This window comes from Rhododendron vialii, chromosome 13a (genome assembly GCF_030253575.1).
Source record: "Rhododendron vialii isolate Sample 1 chromosome 13a, ASM3025357v1".
Taxonomy (NCBI): Eukaryota; Viridiplantae; Streptophyta; class Magnoliopsida; order Ericales; family Ericaceae; genus Rhododendron; species Rhododendron vialii.
This window is the reverse complement of record NC_080569.1, coordinates 1,943,616-1,966,797: the sequence shown is the minus strand read 5'-3', so window position 1 is coordinate 1,966,797 and position 23,182 is coordinate 1,943,616. Positions and strand designations below refer to the sequence as shown.

General features: G+C 38.9%; 3 protein-coding genes across 3 annotated transcripts in view; all 3 read left to right on the top strand.

Moving 5' to 3' along the window:
• LOC131315161 (disease resistance protein RPV1-like) overlaps positions 1 to 14,299 on the top strand; it is a 40,872-nt gene extending 26,573 nt beyond the window's left edge. Inside the window, exons 5-6 of the transcript XR_009196618.1 lie at positions 13,296 to 13,380; positions 13,999 to 14,299. The gene's annotated coding sequence lies outside the window, so the exon portion shown is untranslated. The remainder of the gene's footprint in view (positions 1 to 13,295; positions 13,381 to 13,998) is intronic.
• LOC131315166 (disease resistance protein RPV1-like) lies at positions 384 to 22,580 on the top strand. The gene is made up of 3 exons (XM_058344267.1): positions 384 to 537; positions 18,706 to 19,815; positions 20,029 to 22,580. The coding sequence occupies exons 2-3, from the start codon at positions 18,874 to 18,876 to the stop codon at positions 20,491 to 20,493; spliced, it is 1,407 nt and encodes a 468-aa protein (XP_058200250.1). The 5' UTR covers positions 384 to 537; positions 18,706 to 18,873; the 3' UTR covers positions 20,494 to 22,580.
• LOC131313143 (uncharacterized) overlaps positions 7,604 to 23,182 on the top strand; it is a 34,681-nt gene continuing 19,102 nt past the window's right edge. Inside the window, exons 1-8 of the mRNA XM_058341277.1 lie at positions 7,604 to 8,272; positions 9,333 to 10,437; positions 10,625 to 10,924; positions 11,137 to 12,671; positions 13,321 to 13,380; positions 14,520 to 14,624; positions 14,773 to 14,792; positions 16,025 to 16,550. Coding sequence (XP_058197260.1) covers positions 7,752 to 8,272; positions 9,333 to 10,437; positions 10,625 to 10,924; positions 11,137 to 12,671; positions 13,321 to 13,380; positions 14,520 to 14,624; positions 14,773 to 14,792; positions 16,025 to 16,550 — 4,172 coding nt within the window. The 5' untranslated portion in view covers positions 7,604 to 7,751. The remainder of the gene's footprint in view (positions 8,273 to 9,332; positions 10,438 to 10,624; positions 10,925 to 11,136; positions 12,672 to 13,320; positions 13,381 to 14,519; positions 14,625 to 14,772; positions 14,793 to 16,024; positions 16,551 to 23,182) is intronic.

Sequence of the window (23,182 nt, the reverse complement as noted above, 5' to 3'; positions counted from 1 at the left end):
GAATCTCCTATAATCAAACAAGTGACCTAACAAGAAAAGAAGTATACAAGGCTACCCCTCGTCTCTTGGAAAAGGCATAAGTCTACATCGATCTATAATTCACCTCTGAGCTTGGTCCATGGAGACTGCTTGGGCAAACAAAGCCTCTTCCTCTTCCTCTTCCTCCTCCATCTCAGCACAATTCAAATATGACGTCTTCTTGAGTTTCAGTGGCATCGATACCCGCAACAATTTTACCAGCCATCTTTTAGCAGGGCGCTGGGCACTGAAGCTGTTGAAGGCCTCTTCCTAAACTTTCCTGAGCCGAATGAGGTCCAAGTAAATTCAAAAGCATTTGAAAAGATGGACAGATTGTGGCTGCTTCATCTCAATAATGTTCCTCCCAGGGAAGGTTACGAACATATCTCCAGAAACCTATTGTGGCTATGTTGGAATGGTTTCCCATTGAAATGTTTGCCGTCAAACCTGCATATGGAGAATTTAGTTACTCATGACTTGCGCTATAGTGGCCTGTAAAAAGCGTGGAATGGAACCAAGGTACAACATTAAATTTTTCCTTTTCCGAACGCCACTCACATTTTGTGTTATGTAAAAATTAACGTTCCTCATTCTGTTTTGGACAGATATTGGTCAAACTGAAATTCCTTTACCTAAGTTATTCCTATCACCTAATCGAAACCCCTGACTTCTCTGGACTCAAGAATCTTGAGGAACTGTTGCTTAATGATTGCATAAGATTGGTAGAGGTTGACAAATCTATTAGATTTCTCAACAAACTTGTTATCCTAGATATGAAGAACTGTACAAAACTTCGGAAGCTTCCCTCAAGCATTTGGATGTTGAAATCTCTTGGAAGTCTTGATCTCTCTGGCTGCTCCATGATTGAAAAATTTTCTGGATTCAAAGGATCACCGTCTAAATCACAGTCATTATTCCTACCAAACGAAGTCGGGAATTTGATCTCATTGGAGACTTTGGATCTTAGCGGAAACAATTTGCCTACCTTACCGGATAGCATCTGCGACCTTACTCGCTTAAAGGATTTGACTTTGAAAGGCTGCAATCTGTCGCATCTGCCCAGCGAAATTGGGAGGCTGGTCACATTAGAAGTTTTGTCACATTAGAAGTTTTGACTTTGAAAGGCTGTGTAACCTTACTCGCTTAAAGGAGTTTAATTTGAATTACTGCAATGTGACACATTGGCCTGGTGGAATTGGAATGTTGAGCTCGTTAACGTTTTTGGATCTTGGAAGTAACAATATATGTAGCCTACCAAATAGTTTCAGTGACCTTGCTAGCTTGGAAAGACTCTTCTTGAGTAATTGTGGAAGGCTCCAATCGCTTCCAGAGTTTCCAGTAAGTTTGAACTGTGTGGATGCAAGCAACTGCTCATTACTAGAAAGAATACCTGCTGGATTCAACCCGCATGATAGACTATACATGTGCCTTGCAGGGTGCGATATGTTAGCTGAGAACAATATTGTACATGGTGTTATATGAAGACTCGACCATTATAAGGTTCTCTCTCTCTCTCTCTCTCTCTCTCTGAGGTATAACCAAAATATCAAAAGAACCATAGGATATAAAGCGTATATTGCATCAATATAACTGCTAATATCTCATTTGTCATCTTCGTATTGTCAGTATAATATCAGCCTGTGTGAATATTTTGATTTCAAGTCCTGTCAAGAAAAAGGAATTTAATTTATACTCAACTAATGCATGATTTGTTGGAACAGGAATGGTCTCCAGGGGATGAGGTTCCCAATTGGTTCTAGTACCAGTATACAGGGTCAAAATTCTCTCTTGTGGTGCCACCTCTGGTAACCCGGAGAATACTGGGCTGGATTTTATGTATAGTTTTCAGAACTCACAATGAACCTACTATTCGGTCTATTATGACTATTTCCAATACGAAAACTGATTGGTGGTGGTGGTGGGAGCAGCACATAGCTGACATAACACATGTAGATCAAGATCAGATGCTAATCATCTATTTGGCATCAGATCAGATGGAAATCCATTTGCACGGCAGGGATGAATTGGCGATTGAGATAATTCCAGAAGACTCCAAGAAGACGGAGCCGTGGTTGACGGTGAAGAAGTGTGGGATTAATCTCATATATGAGGACGATAAGGACAATACAGTGACAAATGATTTATAAGTTTGATCACAGAGGATCCAGATATTTTGAGTCTGAGATATTAGTCCAGTGCACCTAAGGTTGCCTGGATATCCTGAGTTATTAATCAAACGAGTCACCTAACAAGAAGAGAAGTATGCGGGGCTACCCCCTATCTCTCAGAAAAGGCACAAGTCAAGATCTATCATTCATCTTTGAGCTTGGTCCATGGAGGCTTCATGGCCAAAGAAGCCTCTTCCTCATCCCCCTCCATCTCAACACATTTCAAATATGACGTCTTCTTTAGTTTCAGTGGTGTCGATACCTGCAACAATTTTACCCGTCATCTTTTATCCGCTATTCGCACATTCAGAAATGACGCAAAGGCGCAAAGCTCAACCGAAGAGAAGATATAGTCTATGAACTACTAAAAGCAATTGATCAGGAGTCAAGAATTTTGCTTGTAGTTCTCTTAAAAAGTATGCCGCGTTACGGTGGTGCCTCGATGAACTTGTGAAGATCATGAAGTGCAGGAAAACCTTGCAGCCTATTGTTCTGCCTATCTGTTATGATGTTGAGCCCTTCGACGTAGAGGCACAGAAGGGAAGTCTTGCAGGAGCATTCGCCTCATGAAGAGCATTTTAAGGAGGGTTCAGATGGCAAGTGGAGAAGTGGTGGGAGGCTCTTACTGAGGTTGCCAATTTTTCAGGTTGCCTGTTGGGACTTGCCCGAGGTGGCCAATCGGTAGTTTCCTCTATCTTTCTAGCATGCGCGTCGAAAATAACCTAAAGTGGCGCTGGTCAATTGTCATTTTATGGGGGTGCAATTGCAATTCTACCTGCAATTATAGAGTTCTAATGGAGTCGTCTATGCTACTCTAGCAAATTCGTCAAGATCAGTTTGTGTCGAATTTCATATAAAAAATACACCACCAGATGGGTGAATCTGCATAAAAGTTCCGTTTATTTGATGGTTGCTCTTGCCTAAGAAGATATTAGGAGAAAATCTTATTTTGCACTTTAAACAAGCCAAAATAAAGGAATTCTAACTAAGAGTAAGCCTTGGATAAGTTCAACCTTTCTGTAATGTACATTGCTTTATGCTTAAAGTGGATGAGATATATATGCAAATTAGAGCATCTCCAACGGGAGATGTCAAATCTAATGTGGAGCTTGTAACGGTAATATTTGACACTAATTGACAAACAAACCCAGATGCTTTTTTTAGGCCAAATCCTACGTGGCTTTTGACATAGATGAAGGGGGGAGGAAGCATGCCAACTTTGACTACCTACACTTTGCTTGCCAAATTTCAAAAAATGACTATTTGTATTTTGACACAAGGGTTGAAAAGGGATAATTTGATGTCAAATAAATAGAATTTGACATAAGGGTTGAAGAGGATGTTTTGATGTCAAATTGAAAATGCCAAAATGCCACATCGGCCTTCAAAAAAAAATTTGACATCCCCAATTTGAAGTCAAGGGAGCATCTCCAACCGGAGCATGCCAAATTTGAGGCGGATGTTCAACATAAACTTTTGACAGCTTCTTCCGTTCCAATCAAGCTGCCTTTCCTTAGGTCAAGTCCACGTGTAATTGAAGCTTGCTCCAAACATGCCAATTTTGGCATCAAGCTAGTGGCATGCCAATTTTTAAAAAATATAACCGTTTGAAAATTTTGGCTGTTTGAATTTGAGAAATGCCATTTGACATAAGGGTTGGAGAGGGATAACTTGATATCAAATAAAAAGAATTAGGTGTAAGGGTCGGAAAGGAGGCTTTGATGTCAAATTGGAGATGCCACGTAAGCCTTCAAAAAAAATTTGATATCTCCGATTTGAAGTCAAGGGTTGGAGATGATCTTACTCTCAAGTTGGCATGGTTTAAGAAAGACCATCCGAAAGAAGACTATTTGGGCCTTTTGGAGCAAATCGTGGCCTATGCTGGAGGGCTTCCATAGTTCCATTAGCCCTTGATGTTTTCGTTTCGAGAGCATACCTAAATGGAAAAGTGCAATATCGAAATTGGAAAATTATGGTAAATAAAGACAAAAATAAGTTAAACAGACAATTTTTTTTTTTGGAATATTTTTTTCATTATTCATAATTTTTTGAGTTTGGATCATAATTTTTTACTTATCTAATTCTTCTCGTCGAGACGAATTAATAATCCAAACAAATTTGATGGAGTGCTACAAAATTAGCAAATACAATTTTTTTAATAAAAAATAATAATAATTCAAGTGGCTTTTTAAATCTAACCACTCCTGAGTGCATCATAACTGGGTGATAGTAAGAGGCTTGCTTGTAATTATTTAAAAATTTGGTGATCGTGGGGTACTGTCACGTGGCTTTCCAAAACCCTTTTCTATCACATATTTTAAGAGAGACTCATATATTAAGTCTTGAGTTCGCCGTTCAAAAAAAATAACTAGGTGATGGTACTGGTGGCGGATTTATGTGAGGACCAGTGGGGCACATCTCCCCCTATTTTTCTTTTCTTTCACACGTGTAAATTACTCTATGTTTTAGAAATGTCAGCACTATACTTTCAAACAAGAAAAGGTTATTGAGTGCTACTGGGGCCGCACTGCCACATGATGTTCCAATACTCTTCTCCATAACATAGTAGTGTGGAACTCAAGACCCATTTTTTTTTTTTGAACGGCAAACTCAAGACTTAATATATGAGTCTCTCTTAAAATATGTGATAGAAAAGGGTTTTGGAAAGCCACGTGACAGTTTCCCACGATCACCAAATTTTTAAATAATTACAAGCAAGCTTCTATTGACTAAACTTTTGCCTCCATACTATTCCTACCACGTAAACACGGATAATAATCATTATCTTGTCACAAAATGCATGTCAAGTAAGAATCTTTTTCACCTTCTCCCTTATTCCTCTATTTATTTTCTTAAATCTATCAATAACTCCTCTCAATTCATATTGTTGATGATTTGTATAGCACTAAAAACCAAAAAAAAAAAAAAACGTATTTTTTCTTCGTAGCTACTTTAACAAAATATATGATAGTTAAAAAAACACTTTTTCCAGTAAGGATCTTGAAGAAATAGTTCAAAAGAAACTTAAGTTGTGTTAGATTCTTGAAAATGAGATAGACATTTATTTCCACAAGAAAATCGCATCCGTGGCCCACAGGCTCAGATTTCTGGCTAGGCCATCCCGGAAATTTTCACACAAAATGCGGTGTGATATTTCCCCTTCCCTGTCGAACAACGTGTTTTTCCCTCTACCCCAACTACCAACAAAAAACAGACAAACCAGGTTTTCCACTCTATTCTCTTCTTTGTCCTCTGAACAGCACGACCACTGACCGTTATTACTTCTTTCCTCTTTACCGTATCAGATGTTTCCCAAGACAAAAACTCTTTGCTTCACGGCTGCGATTGCGGGAAATACTTTCTGCATAAATGCATGATTTTGGGGTTCTACTTATTTGTTTTCTCTGTACCAGCTGCTTGTAATTTGTTTGCGTTTTGAGAGCTTAATTTAGGGTTTTACCCTCAACTTTTTTTTGAATATATATACAGATCTCTCTTATTTGCACACTTTTTCTTCTTTTGAAACGATTTGCACGGTGTTCTTGATGATGTTTTCTTCTATAAGTTCTTCATGGAAAGAAATAGCAGGCCTTTTATCATGAATCGAACGTAGGCTATGATTTGAATAGTGAGATAGAGTATTGCTTTTAATCGTTGTTAATTGATTTATCCCTTGAGAGAGAGAGAGAGAGAGAGCTACATTGCAACACGATTAGTTTTTTTAGGATCGATCACTAACACGAACAAGTTTATGCGCGCCTCAATTGATTCTTTGGACCAATCACACCCTCCATTAATATGAGACGGTCCATTTAAAACCGTGAAAAAACTCGTATAGATTGCTTCTCCTAATAACACCTAGAACAACCTAAGACCTAGAAAGAAACAAATTCCCAAGTCTCAGCTGGATTTAACCACTTGGTCATATGTCTTTTTTTATTTTCCACGGAACTTGGTCAATGGTCACAAGTCAAAGGAGTAGCTTTCGTCACCTAATTCGTTCTAATTGGGTCATATGGAATGGTGCGAGTTGCGAGAGAAGTATCTTTTTGTGTGTGTGTTCTTTAACCAGATTTTCCCCCTTTCTTACACGGGTACGCACGATTGTTCGAATCTACTACTCTGTACAATCAAACAAGTCACCTAACAACAAGTGTACGAAGATAACCCCTTTGTTTCTTGGAAAAGGCACAAAAGTCTACTACATTTTTATTTTTTTTGGTCAAACGGAAATATACAAAAGTCTACATCTGTCATCCATCTTTGAGCTTGGTCCACTCCATGGATACTGCGTGCTTGGAAAAATGAAGCCTCTTCTTCTTTCTATGTACATCAATCATTATGAGAGGGTCCATTAATAGAAAGCATACCTACTGAATTCAACTGCCGAACTGGACTAGACCATTCATGCACATTCCGTATTTTATCAGTGGGATGCAATTGGAAAAAAATCCGGTACACACCCGGCATAACTAAATACGTTACGCCTCTCAATGGTTTTGGGTTATGTCTCTCAATGGTTAAATTATGCCCCTCAATGGTCAAGTTATGCCTCTCAATGGTAGGGTCGCATATGATATGCACAGTTATGCTTAGGTTATGCCTCTCAATGGTTTTGGTTACGCCCGTATGTTATGATAGGGTGCATATGGTATGCACGGTTACGCTTAGGTTATGTCTCTCAATGGTTTTGGTTACGCCCCTATGTTATGTTTGTTAAATGCTACGGTGTCCACCCGCCGTTTGGGGGCACCGTAACTTTTGGCATAACCGACCATTAAAAGCATAACAAAAACCAGTGATGTGTATAACCAAAACCTTATAAAGGCATAACCCCCAAAATTCCCAAAATTTCTGGGGATTTTGAGGGTTATGCCTCTGTAAGGTTTTGGTTATGCACATCACTGGTTTTTGTTATGCTTTTAATGGTCAGTTATGCCAAAAATTACAGTGTCCCCAAAATGACCGGGGACATCGTAGCATCATCCCATCTTATAGGACTCGGCCAGTATGAGGCGCTCTCTCTCTCTGAGTGGGATAACGAAAAGGGAATGACTTCGGTGTCCCCGGTCATTTTGGGGACACCGTAACTTTTAGCATAACAAAACCACTATGAGCATAACCAAAATCTATTATGAGTATAACCAAAACCATTATAAGCATAACAGAACCATAACAAGGCATAACTTGATTGTTATGCCTTGGTTGGGTTTGGTTATGCCTTGATTGGTTTTTGAATATTCCTTGGTTATGCCTTATTTGGGTTCTGTTATGCTTGTAATGGGTTTTAGTTATGCTCATAATAGTGAAGTTATGCCAAAAATTACGGTGTCCCCAAAATGACCGGGGACACCATATCAAAAGAACCAATAGGTTGTAAGAACCATAAAGTCTACAACCTTTCGTTCATGGTATAGAATGGTGAAAGGAGAGAAGAATATCTTATTATCTATTCTTGAACCTTTTCTTTTTCCAGGGTATGAATCTCCTATAACTAAACAATTCACGGTTCACCTAAAAAAGACATAAAGTCTACAACCTTTCGTTCAACTTTGAGCTTTTTAAATGGCTTCTGCTTGGGCGCAAAAACACTCTTCTTCTTCCTCCCATATCCCACCGCAATGCAGATATGATGTCTTCTTGAGTTTCAGTGGCATCGATACCCGCAACAACTTTACCAGCCATCTTCTTGCCGCTTTAGAGCGACACGGCTTTCATACATTCAGAGACAACACAAACCTCAATAGAGGAGAGGATATTGGTTATGAGCTCCTGAAAGCAATTGAGGACTCAAGAATTTCACTTGTCGTTCTCTCGAGAAATTATGCCGCTTCAGGGTGGTGCCTTGACGAACTTGTGAAGATCATGGAGTGTTGGAAGACCTTGCAACACATTGTTTTTCCTATCTTCCATGGTGTTGGGCCAACAGATGTGCGAGCGCAAAAGGGGAGTCTTGCAAAAGCATTCGCCAAACATGCAGAGCGTTTTAAAGATCAGAGTCCGGGTAGCAAGGTGGAGAAGTGGAAGGAAGCGCTTACTCAGATTGCCAACTTATCAGGCTGGGACTTGCCAAAGTTGGACAACGGGTATTTTCCTCAACCTTTCTAATATGCTCATGAAAATAACCTAAAGTGGCACCGGTAACAGTCATTTTGATCGGTGTGCAAGTAGAATTCTACCTATAGTTACAGAGTTTGAATAGAGTCACCTATGCTGCTCTTGAAAATTGGTCAACACTGTCAAATTTCATATCATACAGCACCAGATGAATGAATTTGCATAAAAGTTGTGGGAACATTTTCGAAATACTTGACGAATATTAAATGGGATTGCTTGTGAATGGTTTTAATCCTAAAGGTGTGTATATTCAGGCTAGATGGATAGACATGATTATTAGATTTAAATCCAAAAGGTGTGTCCATTCAGGTTACATGAATATAAGTGACCATTGGATTTAAATGTTGTGATTGTTCGTGATGGTCATAGTGGTTTAAATAATTTGGTGTGACTAGGGGTAAGTGTTCACAATCCTGTGCCTATATAGAGGCTAGGGGTTCCACCAATTGGGATAATAAGATAGATGAGAATTTGGAAGTTCTCTCAAGATTTCACTCCCTGGATTTACATACTTTCTTGGCGGACTCGCAAAATCCAAAGGTATTCTGGTCTCTCGTTGTTCATGCATGATGCAGTCAGACAACAGTCCTCAAGACTGGGATTCATTGTATCTTGGAGACGGCTTCGTGGTTCACCCGGTGCACACCAAATTGTCACGAATTGGGGGCTAATATGGTCTTGAGGACAAAGTCTTTGACGTGCCTTGAAGCAACCATTTATCGTCTCCATTTATATCCTCTTCTGCAAGTTATACAGTATTTTCAACAACAATAGTTAAGTTTGCTTGATGGTTCAGAACATACCTATGGAAAACCTTATTTTGCACTTTAAAGAAACCAAAAGGAAGAAATTCTAAGTAAGAGTAAGCCTTTGACTTAGTTCACCCTTTCTGTTACATTTGTTCTATTATTTATGTTTGTAGGTCAGAGTCACGTTACATGAGCATGACTCGGTATGTAGTTATGGCTCTTCTAAATCTGCTAAAGGCTTAATTCTTTTTGTCTCTTCTATTATATGCGCAATTCACAGGGATGAAGCAAAGTTAATTCAGAAAATCGTTGAAGAGGTCGGAAATAGATTAGACATTGGACATCTAAATGTTGCAGACCACCAAGTTGGAATGGAGTCTCGTCTGCAAGAACTCAATGTTCTTTTGCGGATGGAATCTAGTAATGTTCGCATTGTTGGAATATGGGGGATTGGTGGAATTGGTAAGACTACAATTGCTATGAAACAGTTTAATGTCATCCGACATATGTTTGAAGGTAGCAGTTTTCTTGCAAATGTTGCAGAAACTTCAAAGCAACCAAATGGTTTGGTTTGTTTACAAGAGCAACTTCTTCTAGATATATGTAGCAACGGAACCCATAATATAAGAAATTCCTATCAAGGAATCGAGGTTATAAAACAAAGAGCTTTCTGTCGAAAGGTTCTTCTTGTTCTTGATGATGTCGATAATGTCCAGCAATTGAAAGCATTAGCAATAGATCAAGATTCCTTCAGGTCTGGAACTGGTAGTAGGATTATCATAACAACAAGAGATGTGTCTTTGCTAAATTTGCTTAAAGCGGATGAGATATATGCAGCAAAGGAGTTAAATAGGAGTGAATCTCTTCAACTCTTAAGTTGGCATGCCTTTAAGGAAGACCATTCCGAAGGCAACTATTTGGACCTTTCGAATCAAGTCGTGGCCTATGCTGGAGGGCTTCCATTAGCTCTTGAAGTTTTGGGCTCCTTTCTGTATGGCAAGAGCATACATGAATGGAAAAGTGCAATATCAAAATTGAAAAAAATCCCTCCTGTAGATGTTCAAGCAAAACTTAAGATAAGTTTTGATTCTCTAAGTGATGAAGTGAAGGAGTTGTTCCTAGATATGGCATGTTTTTTTGCTGGAACATATGGTGTTTCTACGATCAAAATACTTGAAGGCTGTAATTTTTTCGCTGCGATTGGGATTCGGGTTCTGGCCGATCGGTGTCTCATAAAATACGGGCCCTGTAATGAGCTTTTGATGCATGATTTGATTGGGGGCATGGGCAGAGAAATTGTCAGACAAGAATCTGTTAAGGATCCAGGGAGGCGTAGCAGATTGTGGTATAAAGGGGATGCCCTTGAAGTGTTGAGAGATGGAACGGTGAGGTCCATATTCCTGAACTTTTAATTCATATTTTCTGTTTATTTTCTGCCAGAATTCCAAATGTGTATGCACATTCTTAGTTCTAACAGTTAGTATTGATGGACTTAATCATAACTTCCTTCTTATTTTGTTTCCTCATTAAGGTAAACTTTGTTCCTCTTGGTGCAATGGATTTTTGTATTAGGGAACTGAAGCTGTTGAAGGTCTCTTCCTAAACTTTGCTGAGCCGAATGACATCCAAGTGAATCCAAGGGCCTTTGAAAAGATGAACAGACTATGGCTACTTCATCTCAATTACGTTAACCTGAGCATAGGTTATGAACATATCTCCAAAAGGTTACTATGGCTATGCTGGAATGGATTCCCGTTGAAATGTCTCCCATCAAAATTGTATATGGAGAATTTGGTTACTCTTGACTTGAGTCATAGTCGCCTAAAACAAGTATGGAAGGGAACCAAGGTAACAACATTCTTCTTCTCTCTCTTTCAATAACCCTCAGATTGTATACGATGTTAAAATTAGCGTTGCTATTACCTAGCTAGAATCCTTGACTTCTCCAAACTACCAATTAATACCTGCCCATAGACTTATGCACTCCAGCCCATCATGCCCTGCTCCATTATTTTTCTCACTCAAAACACTTCTAGCATTGTATTTTACATGAAAATTAATGGTTCTTGTTTTCTTTTGGACAGATCTTCTGTAAACTGAAATTCCTTTACCTCAGTCATTGCTGTTACCTAACCAGAACCCCTGACTTCTCTGGACTCAACAATCTTCAGGAACTGTTGCTTAATGATTGCATAAGGTTGGTAGAGGTTGACGATTCTATTAGATTTCTCAAAAAACTTGTTGTTCTAGATATGAAGAACTGTAAAAAACTTCAGAAGCTTCCCTCAAGCATTTGGATGTTGAAAACTCTTGAAAATCTTGATCTCTCTGGCTGCTCCATGCTTGGAAAATATTCTGGAATCAAGCTATCTAAATCACTGTCCCCATTCCTCTCATCTTGGAATTTCATAACAAAGAGAGTGGATTCTATTGGTTTGTCACTTTCCCCTGTACTTGGCTTAAGTTGCTTAAAAGAATTGAGCATGGAAAACTGCAATCTATCATGTCTACCAAATGAAGTCGGGAATTTGATCTCATTGGAGACTTTGGATCTTGGCAGAAATAATTTGTGTACCTTACCGGATAGTATCTGTAACCTTACTCACTTGAAGAAGTTGTATATGTCACACTGTGATGTGTCGCATCTGCCCAGTGAAATCGGGAGGCTGGCCACCTTAGAGGCTTTGATTCTTGAAGGAAACAGTTTAGTTAACTTACCGGATAGCATCTGCAACCTTACTCGCTTAAAGAATTTGAATTTGTCACTCTGTGACGTGTCGCATCTGCCCAGCGAAATTGGGCGGTTGATCTCATTGCAAAAGTTGAATCTTGGAGGAAACAATTTACTTACCTTGCCGGATAGTATCTGTAACCTTGCTTGCTTGGAAGTGTTGTCTTTGCCACACTGTAATGTGTCACATCTGCCCGATGGAATTGGAATGTTGAGCTCGTTAAAGTGGTTTGATCTTAGAAGTAACAATGTTAGTATCCTACCAAATAGTTTCAGTGACCTTGCTAGCTTGGAAATACTCTACTTGAGTAATTGTAGAAGGCTCCAATCACTTCCAAAGCTTCCAGCAAGTTTGTACCATGTGGATGCAATCAACTGCACATTACTACTAGAAAGAATACCTACCGAATTCAACTTGCCACCTGGGTTGTTGTTCACACCTCTTCGCGTGTGGTCAATCCAGAGCATGATTGGTGTGTATCTTCCTGGGGATGAGGTTCCCAATTGGTTCCAGTACCAGTATACAGGGTCAAAATTATCTCTTGTGGTACCACCTCTGGTAACTCGGAGAATAATTGGCTGGAATTTATGCATAGTTTTCAGGACTCACAAAAAACCTGGTCAAAGGTCTTGTATGTATATTTTCAGTAAGAAAACTGAAGGCTTGCGAAATGAAAACAAGTACAAAACTGGGGTAACGTACCAAGATGAAGATCAGATCATCCTCATCTATTTCCCATCAGTTGTCACAGGAATCCATTTGTTTGGCGGGGATGAATTGGAGATTGAGATAAGTCCAGATGACCAGGAGAAGGCAGTGCCGTGGTTGACGGTGAAGAAGTGTGGGATTCAATTCGTTCATGAGGACGATGTAGACATTTCAGGGATGTATGTTTTGTAACATTGATCCAGTACACTACTTGGCACCTCTTATTAGTATGTTATTCTCGAAGACGAAGTTTGTAGGTATAGACATTATAGGATGCAATTTCTCTTCTCTTGGGGACTGATGTTTAAATTCTACAATTTTTTGTTTGTAAGACTATATTGGCTTAGGGTGTCGAAGATTATTTAATTCGAGGAAGATACTTCTTGAAAGTTTCACCATCAGGTACTTCCTATCTTTTGGACCATACAAACCAAATGTTAAGAAGTTCATATAGTCACTTCTGTGCCCATTATTTGTATATTTTTGAAGGCATCCTGTTCTGTTGCTTTTTGGTTTTTTGTTACGTTTAAATTTTCTTCTTCCCTCAAGATAAACAGAGGACATAGGGGCAATTGGAAGCAGTTTTCTCCACCGGATTTATAACTTAGCTTTGATTTATAAACACACCGGACTTAGCTTTGATTTTTAACTTTCTTCTTTCTGAAAAAAGGCTGCGACTGGCATTCCTCTTGCATTATGCGGTACACATGATGTAGGTGACAAAATTATTCAAGCAAATTGTTTGCCCTGGATGTCTATTTCAAATCTCATCTTTTTCTTGTTTCTCTGAATGCCCATTGCAGTGTGGATTTTTTCAATGCTGCATAGGCGTAATCTGTCGAAGTTTCTGAATTCAAAGAAAAGATTTGTGGAAGGCTCAAGTATTAGGTACTTCCAATACATGCTATAGAACTTGGACTGAAATTCATTGTCAATGTTTCATGTATAATGCATGCACTTCGATTTGCCTGCATAATTTTGTGTGTACTTTGTTTCTCATTACCTTGGGATTGTGCTTGACATTGAATTGTAGTTGTACAGTAAGGGAGGATGTTATTGGATGTTATTCGCTTGGACTGAGTTGCAAATAGCTTCAGCGATAATTCACGGCGATAACTTAGCAGCAAAAAAGGAACTGAGATTAAGACATCCATACAGCGGAGAGGCTTGTGGAAGATTATAGATGTAGGGAGAGATTAAAATAGTTCATCTTTATTTTATATCTCTGCCTCACATGTCTCGATGCTCTTGCAAATTAAACATTCTTTCACAGTTCTCTGAGGACTTCGTGTCGGACTTTTCCATCACAATAGTCAGTCAAGTGTATGGGAAGAATTTAGTGGTCAAAATAGTTTATCCTTATGATGGCATTCAAAAAAAGAAAGGCAAAAGGAAGCATATTATTGAAGATCACAGCTACAACGATCACTGAACGCCGGGCTCTCCATCATTGACTCTAAGAATGGTGTTGTTTCTTGTGTTGCCTTTCTGGTCTTGTCTTTTCAGGTCTTGAAGGAGGTTTTGCACTCTTGTGGAGCTTAATTCTTTTTCTGATCCGTGGAGCTTATTCCTCCGCGGCCAAAATTCCATCCAAGTGTTGAACCAATCCATCCCTGCATGCTCCTATCAGCTGGGGCTCTGGATCTTTAATGCTTTAGTGTAGAGCCTCAAATGACTTTGTTTTGTACGCTCCTTTGTTTCGAGCCTTCTCGTTTTCTTTCCTTTGCTTTTGGAAAATATGCATAACAAACCTGTTTAACTCTTTATGCTTCTTGTGTTCATAAAATAACGTGCCACCAAATTTTGTACTCAGTATTATAGATTTGTTGTATCGTTGTGTCTTCGATGAATTGAATCGCTAAGTCATCTGTCTATTTTCTGTTTTACATTGAGTCGTAGTCAAACACTGGCTCTTACTATTACAAAAATAAGTGAATAAACTTTCTCTTTTATCTGAATAGGTGAACACAATGGAATAAGGTATTCTGTCAGACAAACAAAATATTCATAATCGTTCACATGGATAGTGTTGTTCCTTTGTTAATTGAGGAAATTTACGAAAATTGTGCACAGATGAAAGTGAAAAGATTTTCTCGTGTTGAGGCGGTGGCGATGGCGTTTGATGGTGGCAAGTATCATTTTTTTATAAAAAAATATATTATCACAATTTGGAGGGGGGAAATACCAAAAGCCTATTCATGGACGAGGGTACCTATTATGCTTGAAGTTCATTCCAATGCAATTTTATGATTCAGTTATTCATTTGTTTGTCTTGTCTAGTTGGCCGAGACTCAAGCCACGTAAAAAGAAAAATGTAAGGCTGATCAAATCATATTCAAATAAATTAAAGCAAAGTAATGATCTAAAAAACAATCTATAGTATACAAAAGCTTTTTTGATACTTGTATCTTTTTTTCCAATATCCGACTAAAACTCGATCATTAACCATCTCTCAATTTTGTAAAATACTGTATTAATTTTAATCACGAATTTCGACCTCAGAGATTTTATTTGATTTAATTCTTGGAGCAAATTGAACAAAAAAGGGTGTATATCGTCCAGAATTATCCTCTCTATTTTTTTTTTTAGTTTTCTGTTGCAATTTCGGAAATAAATTTCTTTTTCTTTCTCACATTGAAAAGCAGAAAAGCCATCGCCTAGGGTTCTCTCCAATTTGCAAACATGGACCACATAAGTCAAAACCGCGTTTCCCCACTGCTTACCGGTGGCCATAGCCATTTGATTTCTTTCTTCATCTTTACCTTAGCCATTTGTCGATCTAACCTGTATTTCTCCTTTTTAGACAATAATGACGACGACGACGACGATGATCGAGCACTTGTCCTACTGTCTAAACTCAGTGTAAGTTAGGAACGATGTAATTTCTGGAGCTCAATTTCTTTTATTGTCTTTCGATTCTTATATTATTATTTTTTTGGGACATGCAAGAAGTGTTAGTTGTTAGTTATTGTTAGTGAGATTTGATGCCTATCGACTCGGCTACCACCTCACCTACTACTTTGATTCTTGTATTTGTCTTTGGTTGAAATTTGTTGGCATCTTGAGAGCTTTATTTAGGTTTTGGATTTAATGGGAATATATGAATGTCTCTTATTCATACGTTGTTCTCAATGAGGCTCTCTGATACGCTGAGCTTGTTTTTCATTAAATTGGAAAGCAATAGCATGTGTTTGTTCATTTCGTTATCTTTTATTTAATCTTTCCATGTGTTATTATGTTGGTGGAACCCTGCTAACGGAGCGCGGTTGTGGTATCTGAATAGACACACACACACAGAGAGTAGTAAATTATGTCCTGTTAGTTATAATCAATTGTTTTTACTTTGGTCATGATATAGAATGGCTATAGTGGAGAGAAGAATATCTTATTCTTGAACCTTTTTTTATTTTTTTCAGGGGTTTGAATCTCCTATAATCAAACAAGTCACCTAACAAGAAAAGAAGTATACAAGGCTACCCCTTGTCTCTTGGAAAAGGCATAAGTCTACATCGATCTATAATTCACCTCTGAGCTTGGTGGATGGAGATTGCTTGGGCAAACAAAGCCTCTTCCTCTTCCTCCTCCATCTCAGCACAATTCAAATATGACGTCTTCTTGAGTTTCAGTGGCGTCGATACCCGCAACAATTTTACCAGTCATCTTTTAGCCGCTTTAGAGCGACATGGCTTTCATTCATTCAGAGATGACACAAAGCTCAACCGAGGAGAATATATTGGTTATGAACTTCTGAGAGCAATTGAGGAGTCAAGAATTTCGCTGGTCATTCTCTCAAAAAATTATGCCTCATCCCGGTGGTGCCTTGATGAACTTGTGAAGATCATGGAGTGCAGGAAGACCTTGCAACAGATTGTTCTGCCTATCTTTTACAACGTTGAGCCATCCGACGTGAGGGCGCAGAAGGGGAGTTTGGCAGAAGCATTTGCCAAGCACGAAGAGCGTCTTAAAGAGGGTTCAGGCGGCAGGGTGGAGAAGTGGAGGGAAGCCCTCACTGAGGTTGCCAATTTGTCCGGTTGGGATTTGCCAAAGGTGGCCAATGGGTATTTTCCTCAACCTCTTATTCACTTTATTTGGGGATGCAAGTTTAAATTTGACTACACTTTCGAAGTTTATTATGATATGGTGTATGTTGCTCTTAAAAGTATTTTAAAACCTGTCTGTCCATCAAGTTTGAAATGCCACAGCACCAGATGTGTGAATTTGCTTAGAACTTTGGCTTATTTGATGGTTGTTCTCGCCAACAGATAGAAATTTTGACTAGGATCAAGCCTTTGTTGTGCATGGTTCTTGGCCGAAGGGTTTCACAACCTCAACTAAGATTACGTTTTTGCCAAACTTAACATGGTTCTAGTGCCATGGCTTTTCTATGTTTTGGTAAAGGATTTGCTTTTTTTGTTATTTTAATAGTGTGTAAAAATTTGCAGTGATGAAGCACATCTAATTCGGAAAGTCGTTGAAGAGGTCCAAAATAACTTAAATATTGTACTTCTACATGTTGCATGCCACGAAATTGGACTAGAGTCTCGCCTTCAAAAACTCAAGTTGTTGTTGAAAATGGAAACAGATGATGTTCGCATTGTTGCTATATGGGGGATGGGTGGAATTGGTAAGACAACAATAGCTAAAAAGCTATATAATCTCATCCGACATAAGTTTGAAGGTAGCACTTTTCTTGCAAATATTAGAGAAACTTCGAAGCAAGCGGATGGTCTGGTTCTTTTACAAGAGCAACTTCTTTCGGATATACTCAGAAGTGGAACTCATAACTTAAGAAATTTTCATCAAGGAATTGAGGTTATAAAACGGAGAGCTTTCTGTCGTAAGGTTCTTCTTATTCTCGACGATGTGGATGATGTCCAACAATTGAAAGCATTAGCCATAGATCGAGATTCCTTTGGTTTTGGAAGCAGGATTATCGTAACAACAAGAGATATTTCTTCACTAAATTTGCTTAAAGTGGATGAGATATACGCAGCAGAGAAGTTGAACGAGGACGAATCTCTTGAACTCTTCAGCTGGCTGTGCTTTAAGGAAGACCATCCTACAGAAGACCATTTGGACCTTTCAAACCAAGTTGTGGACTATGCTGGAGGGCTTCCATTAGCTCTCGAAGTTTTGGGTTCCTTTTTCTGTGGCAAGAGCATGCCTCAATGGAAAAGTGCAATAGAGAAATTAAGAAAAATCCCTGATGATGATGTTCAAGGAAAACTTAAGATAAGTTTTGATTCGCTAAGTAAGGAATTGAAGGAGTTGTTCCTAGATGTGGCATGTTTTTTTGTTGGAACAGATCGAAATTTTACAGTAAAAATACTGGAAAGCTGCAACTGTTTTGCAGAAATTGGGATTCGGGTTCTAGCTGATCGGTGTCTCATAAAGTATCACCCTACCCGAATTTTGATGCATGATCTGCTTGGAGACATGGGCAGAGAAATCGTACGGCAAGAATCTGTTAAGGACCCAGGGAAACGGAGCAGACTGTGGTATCATGAGGATGCCCTTGGAGTGCTGGGAGATGGCACGGTGAGCTCCATAGACATGAAACTTTTATAGATATATGATATTTAACTCCTTCAAGAATTCTAAATCATATGTACTTTCTCAATTCTCACAGTTAATATGTTGGGTTTGTTATTCTGTGAGTACATAGACATGAATGTAACTGTCTTAGAATAAACATATTGTTTTTTTCTCATTATCTGTTGGTTTTTTCCGTATCAGTGCACTGAAGCTGTAATTCTGAGGGTATATAGACATGAACTTAACCATCTTAGAATAAACATTTTTTTCTCAACAAGGTGGACTTTTTTACTCATTATCCACTGGCTTTTTCCGTATCAGGGCACTGAAGCTGTTGAAGGCCTCTTCCTAAACTTTCGTGAGCCGAATGAGGTCCAGGTAAATTCAAAGGCATTTGAAAAGATGAACAGATTGTGGCTGCTCCATCTCAATTATGTTCATCTCAAGGAAGGTTACGAACATATCTCCAGAAGACTAATGTGGCTATCCTGGAATGGTTTCCCATTGAAATGTTTGCCATCAACCCTGCATATGGAGAATTTAGTTACTCTTGACTTGCGCTATAGTAGCCTGAAAAAAGCGTGGAACGGAACCAAGGTGCGACATTAATTCCTTTTTCGAACGCCCTCACATTTTGTGTTATGTGAAAATTAACGTTCCTCGTTCTGTTTTGAACAGATCTTGGTCAAACTGAAATTCCTTTACCTAAGTAATTGCTATCACCTGATTGAAACCCCTGACTTCTCTGGACTCAACAATCTTGAGGAACTGTTTCTTAATGATTGCATAAGGTTGGTAGAGGTTGATGAATCTATTAGATTACTCAACAAACTTCTTGTCCTAGATATGAGGAACTGTAAAAAACTTCAGAAGGTTCCCTCAAACATTTGGATGTTGAAATCTCTCGAAAGTCTTGATCTCTCTGGCTGCTCCATGCTTAGAAAATTTTCTGGACTCAAAGGATCACCATCTAAATCACAGTCCTCATTCCTCTCATCTTGGAATTTCAGAACGAAGAGAGTGGATTCTATTGGTTTGTCACTTCCCCCAGTACTTGGCTTAACTTGGTTAAAAGATTTGAGGATGGAAAACTGCAATCTATCATGTCTACCAAATGAAGTCGGGAATTTGATCTCGTTGGAGACTCTGGATCTTAGCGGAAACAATTTGCCCAGCTTACCAGATAACATCTGCGACCTTACTCGCTTAAAGAGTTTGAATTTGTCAAACTGTGATGTGTCGCATCTGCCGGGCGAAATTGGGCGGTTGATCTCATTGAAAACGTTGTATCTGGGAGGAAACAATTTACTTACCTTGCCAGATAGTTTCTGTGACCTTGCTTGCTTGAGCGACTTGGATTTGAAAGACTGCAATTTGTCCCATCTGCCCGACCGAATTGGAATGTTGAGCTCATTAATGAATTTGTATCTTGAAAGGAACAATGTTTGTAGCCTACCAAATAGTTTCAGTGACCTTGCTAGCTTGGAAAAGCTCTCCTTGCGTTATTGTGGAAGGCTCCAATCACTTCCAGAGCTTCCAGCTAGCTTGGAAATGCTCCTCTTGAGGAACTGTGGAAGGCTCCAATCACTTCCAGAGCTTCCAGTAAGTTTACGCTCTATGGATGCAAGCTACTGCGCATTACTAGAAAGCATACCTACTGAGTTGGACTGGCAAGCCGGAGGACTGACTATGTCCCTTCTGGGATGCAATACGTTTGCTACGAACAATTTTGCAAATAAGGTTATGGAAAGAATGGACCAGTCTCTCTCTCAGGATAAAAGAAACGGGGTACAAGTCTCTCTCTCTCTCTCTCTCTCTCTCTCTCTCTCTCTCAGAGTGGGATAACAAAAATATCAAAAGAACCATAACGAATATAAAGCATATTTTGCATCAATATAACTGCTAGTATATATCAGCTTCTGTGGAATTTTTATTTTCAAATCCTGTCAAGAAAAAAGAAATTTAATTTGTACTCAACTAACGCATGATCTGTTGGAACAGGAATGGTCTGCTGCGTCTGCATTCGAGCGAATTATCACTATTACTCTTCTAGGGGATGAGGTTCCCAATTGGTTCCAATACCAGTATACAGGGTCAAAATTCTCTCTTGTGGTGCCGCCTCTGGTAACTCGGCGAATACTGAGCTGCTCTTTTTGCGTAGTTTTCAGGACTCACGAAAATCGTGAATGTGTAGATTATCTAATATCGATTATCCGTAACACAAAGTTCATTTTCTCGACTTTCAATGCACATCAAGATCAAGATCAGATGATACTCGTTTATGTCCCGTCAGATTGCGGACAAATACATGGCGGGGATGAATTGGAGATTCAGATATCACAGGTGCCGTGGTTGACAGTGAAGAAGTGTGGGATTAATCTCATTTATGAGAATGATGAGGACAATACAGAGATGCCGATCAAAAATACACAAGAAAAATTACAGGGACAAAATGATTTAGTATAAGTTTGGTACAAGGGACCAACGTTTTCTTGCAGGTCTTTTTGTATAATGTCGTAGGATTGTCCCCTTTTTCCTACTCTTAATAATAAGAACTGGTTTGAGGGATGCCATGTTTTGCTCGATTTTTCCAATTAAGTCCTTTGATTGGGCAGCCTCAAGGCTGGAGGTTGAGGGTAATTACGTCCATTTGCTTGCTTCTATTTTCGTAATTACGAGTGTTTTGGAGGGCAATTGAAAGTGTACCATTCCTGTGGGAGTGCACTCGTTCTTCTCACGTCCAAGTATTTCTTGCCAACTTTACTCTCCCTCCCTTCCCGAAGTTACACACCGCTGCAACATCTCTCTGATCATCCTCTCTCTCTCTCTCTCTCTCTCTCTCTCTCTCTGTGGAAGCTTCAAAGACCATCTGCGAATTAGAGATCCAACTGGGCATCTTACGTATGAATTCAAGCTCCGGTCTCTTGCCCTGTCTCCATAAAGGAAGAAGATCTCATCCCCTCCGTGCGTTGAACTTTGAAGAACGAAGATCGTCAACGCTTTGATCGTCGATTCATGGGTAATCTCTCTCGGCCTTTCAACCTTCTGTTCAAAGTGTTTTTTAGGGTTATCTCTCTTAGTCACTGAAAGTAATTGTTTGTGTAAGCATTTTCTGTGCGATTGAGTTAGCTATGCAAGTGCAAAAAATTTCAAGTTTGTTGTCGCTCAAAATTACTTTCTTCAAGCAACAGAGGTTGATTTACAGAGGCAGGATTTTGGAGGACAACCAAACCCTAGATAGCTAAGGACTACTGTTTGGCTTGATTTAATTTTAAAGCATTTTGCCACTGTGTGTTTGTTAGGATTTTGTGCTTTTGTGTTTTTTTTTTTGTTTGCTTTTTGGGGTGCATTTGTCCTTTTGTGTATATGATGTGTGTTTTTTTAAAAGGAAGGGAAAATATGGCTTCAATCTACTGGAGATGGTTTTGATTGTGCATATTATTGGGGCGTTTTGATGTTCCTGACATTTGGAAGAAGAAGGAGTTTGTGGTTGTATGCATGTGTTTGGATCTTATATATAAATGCAAGTAGATTCTTTCCCTTGCGCTATTCTGGATCGTTGGGTTTTCAAGATCTTTTGGAGATGGTTTTGTATATGATGTGTAGATTTTTTTTTTGGAGGAAGGAAAAATATGGCTTTCACAACACATGGAGCTCAATATCACACGATAAGGCCGAAAAATGGTTTTGAAAATTGATTGGGGTATCAAGAGATGAATGATAGCTAGCTTGTGTTTATCCGAGGGACATCTTTAAGCTGCACCTCAGGTGATGCTATCATTATCGCTTTTGAAATATAGAAAGACGATAGTATGTCTTCTAAAGATTAAGTGTATATCCTATCAAAAACTACATGAAATTCATTAACCGAATAGGGTTTTTTTTTGTTTCCTGTGATTTTTTTAAGTTTTAGGCGGACATGGCGAAGAAGGATTCTGATTTCATCGAGTTGCTCGAGAGCGAGCTCAGAAGTTCAAAAGGATTGTTAATAGAGAAAGAGGAAGAGTACATCATCGTCAATGTCATGCTGCATTTAAGTTTTGGGCCTAGGTACCCATGGTATTGTTTTTATTTATTGCTATAGAAACTATTGAAATTCTAATGCTTTTCAGAATCATTAGGAGGCTCTCTTTTCTAACATCCAAGTTTTTTGTAGTTGCCAACCGATTTGGACGCAAATAGCCATCAGTCTTTAAGTGAATAAGTCTTGACTTTCCAGATCACCCTTTGCTAGGTGGAACCATCAATTGGGTTAACACGACTCATCAACACTTGCCAAATGTGTGGCCCAACCGTGGGTTGAATAGCTCATGTGTCTTGCGATGCTCTCAACTAATTTTTAGCGGTGTCCAATCGGGGCTCTAAAAGCTCATCACTCTTGCACTATTTTGTTTTACAGTTACATCATTAGTCGTGGGATTAAATGTCAAATCATCTACATATTCACTCTGTCATTTTGATGAACTCCAGGAGCCTATGAGTTATGACTACGATTAACTCCATATCCATTTCAGTGGCAGTTGAATATCTACAACTTTAAAGAGCACATACTTGCTTTAAAAAAATGAAAACTAGGGCGACAAACACGAGGCAACACCGTTAAAAATTATTCCACACGCAAGTACTGTGCAATGGAGAGTAATAATTCTTTTTCTTGACCACTTTATTCTGTTTGAGTAATGTTTAGCAACTAAGGTGATATCCTCTCCCCCTTTTTTTTCTTTTTCTTTTTCCCATTTCCAATTTTTTGAGGGGACACACATTACTTATGTTTCCTTTGAAAGGTAGATTTGATTTCGAACATTGCCCCTTAATCGCATTGATCAGTTTGTCACACAAGTTCAGTTTTTGCATATTTAACTTGACCATTAGGTTTGGCTCTGCCGCGAAATACATGCGCCTGCTGTGTTTTTAATGGTAATCAAATTTTTTGCTCTTGTTATCTCACAGGTTCAGTTTGTGTCTATGGCCTTTGTTCCGAGCTTGCATGTTTATTCGCTGCTCTGTTCAGAGCATGCATAATGAGATAACTCTGTCACTATCCACCGCTATTTCGATTTGTGGAAACTCTAGGACTTCTATTCTCTCCCTTATTTGTGTTTATGGATTTTGGCTACAGATATTTGGATTTGAGTAGATAGGGTTTTGTGTTTAT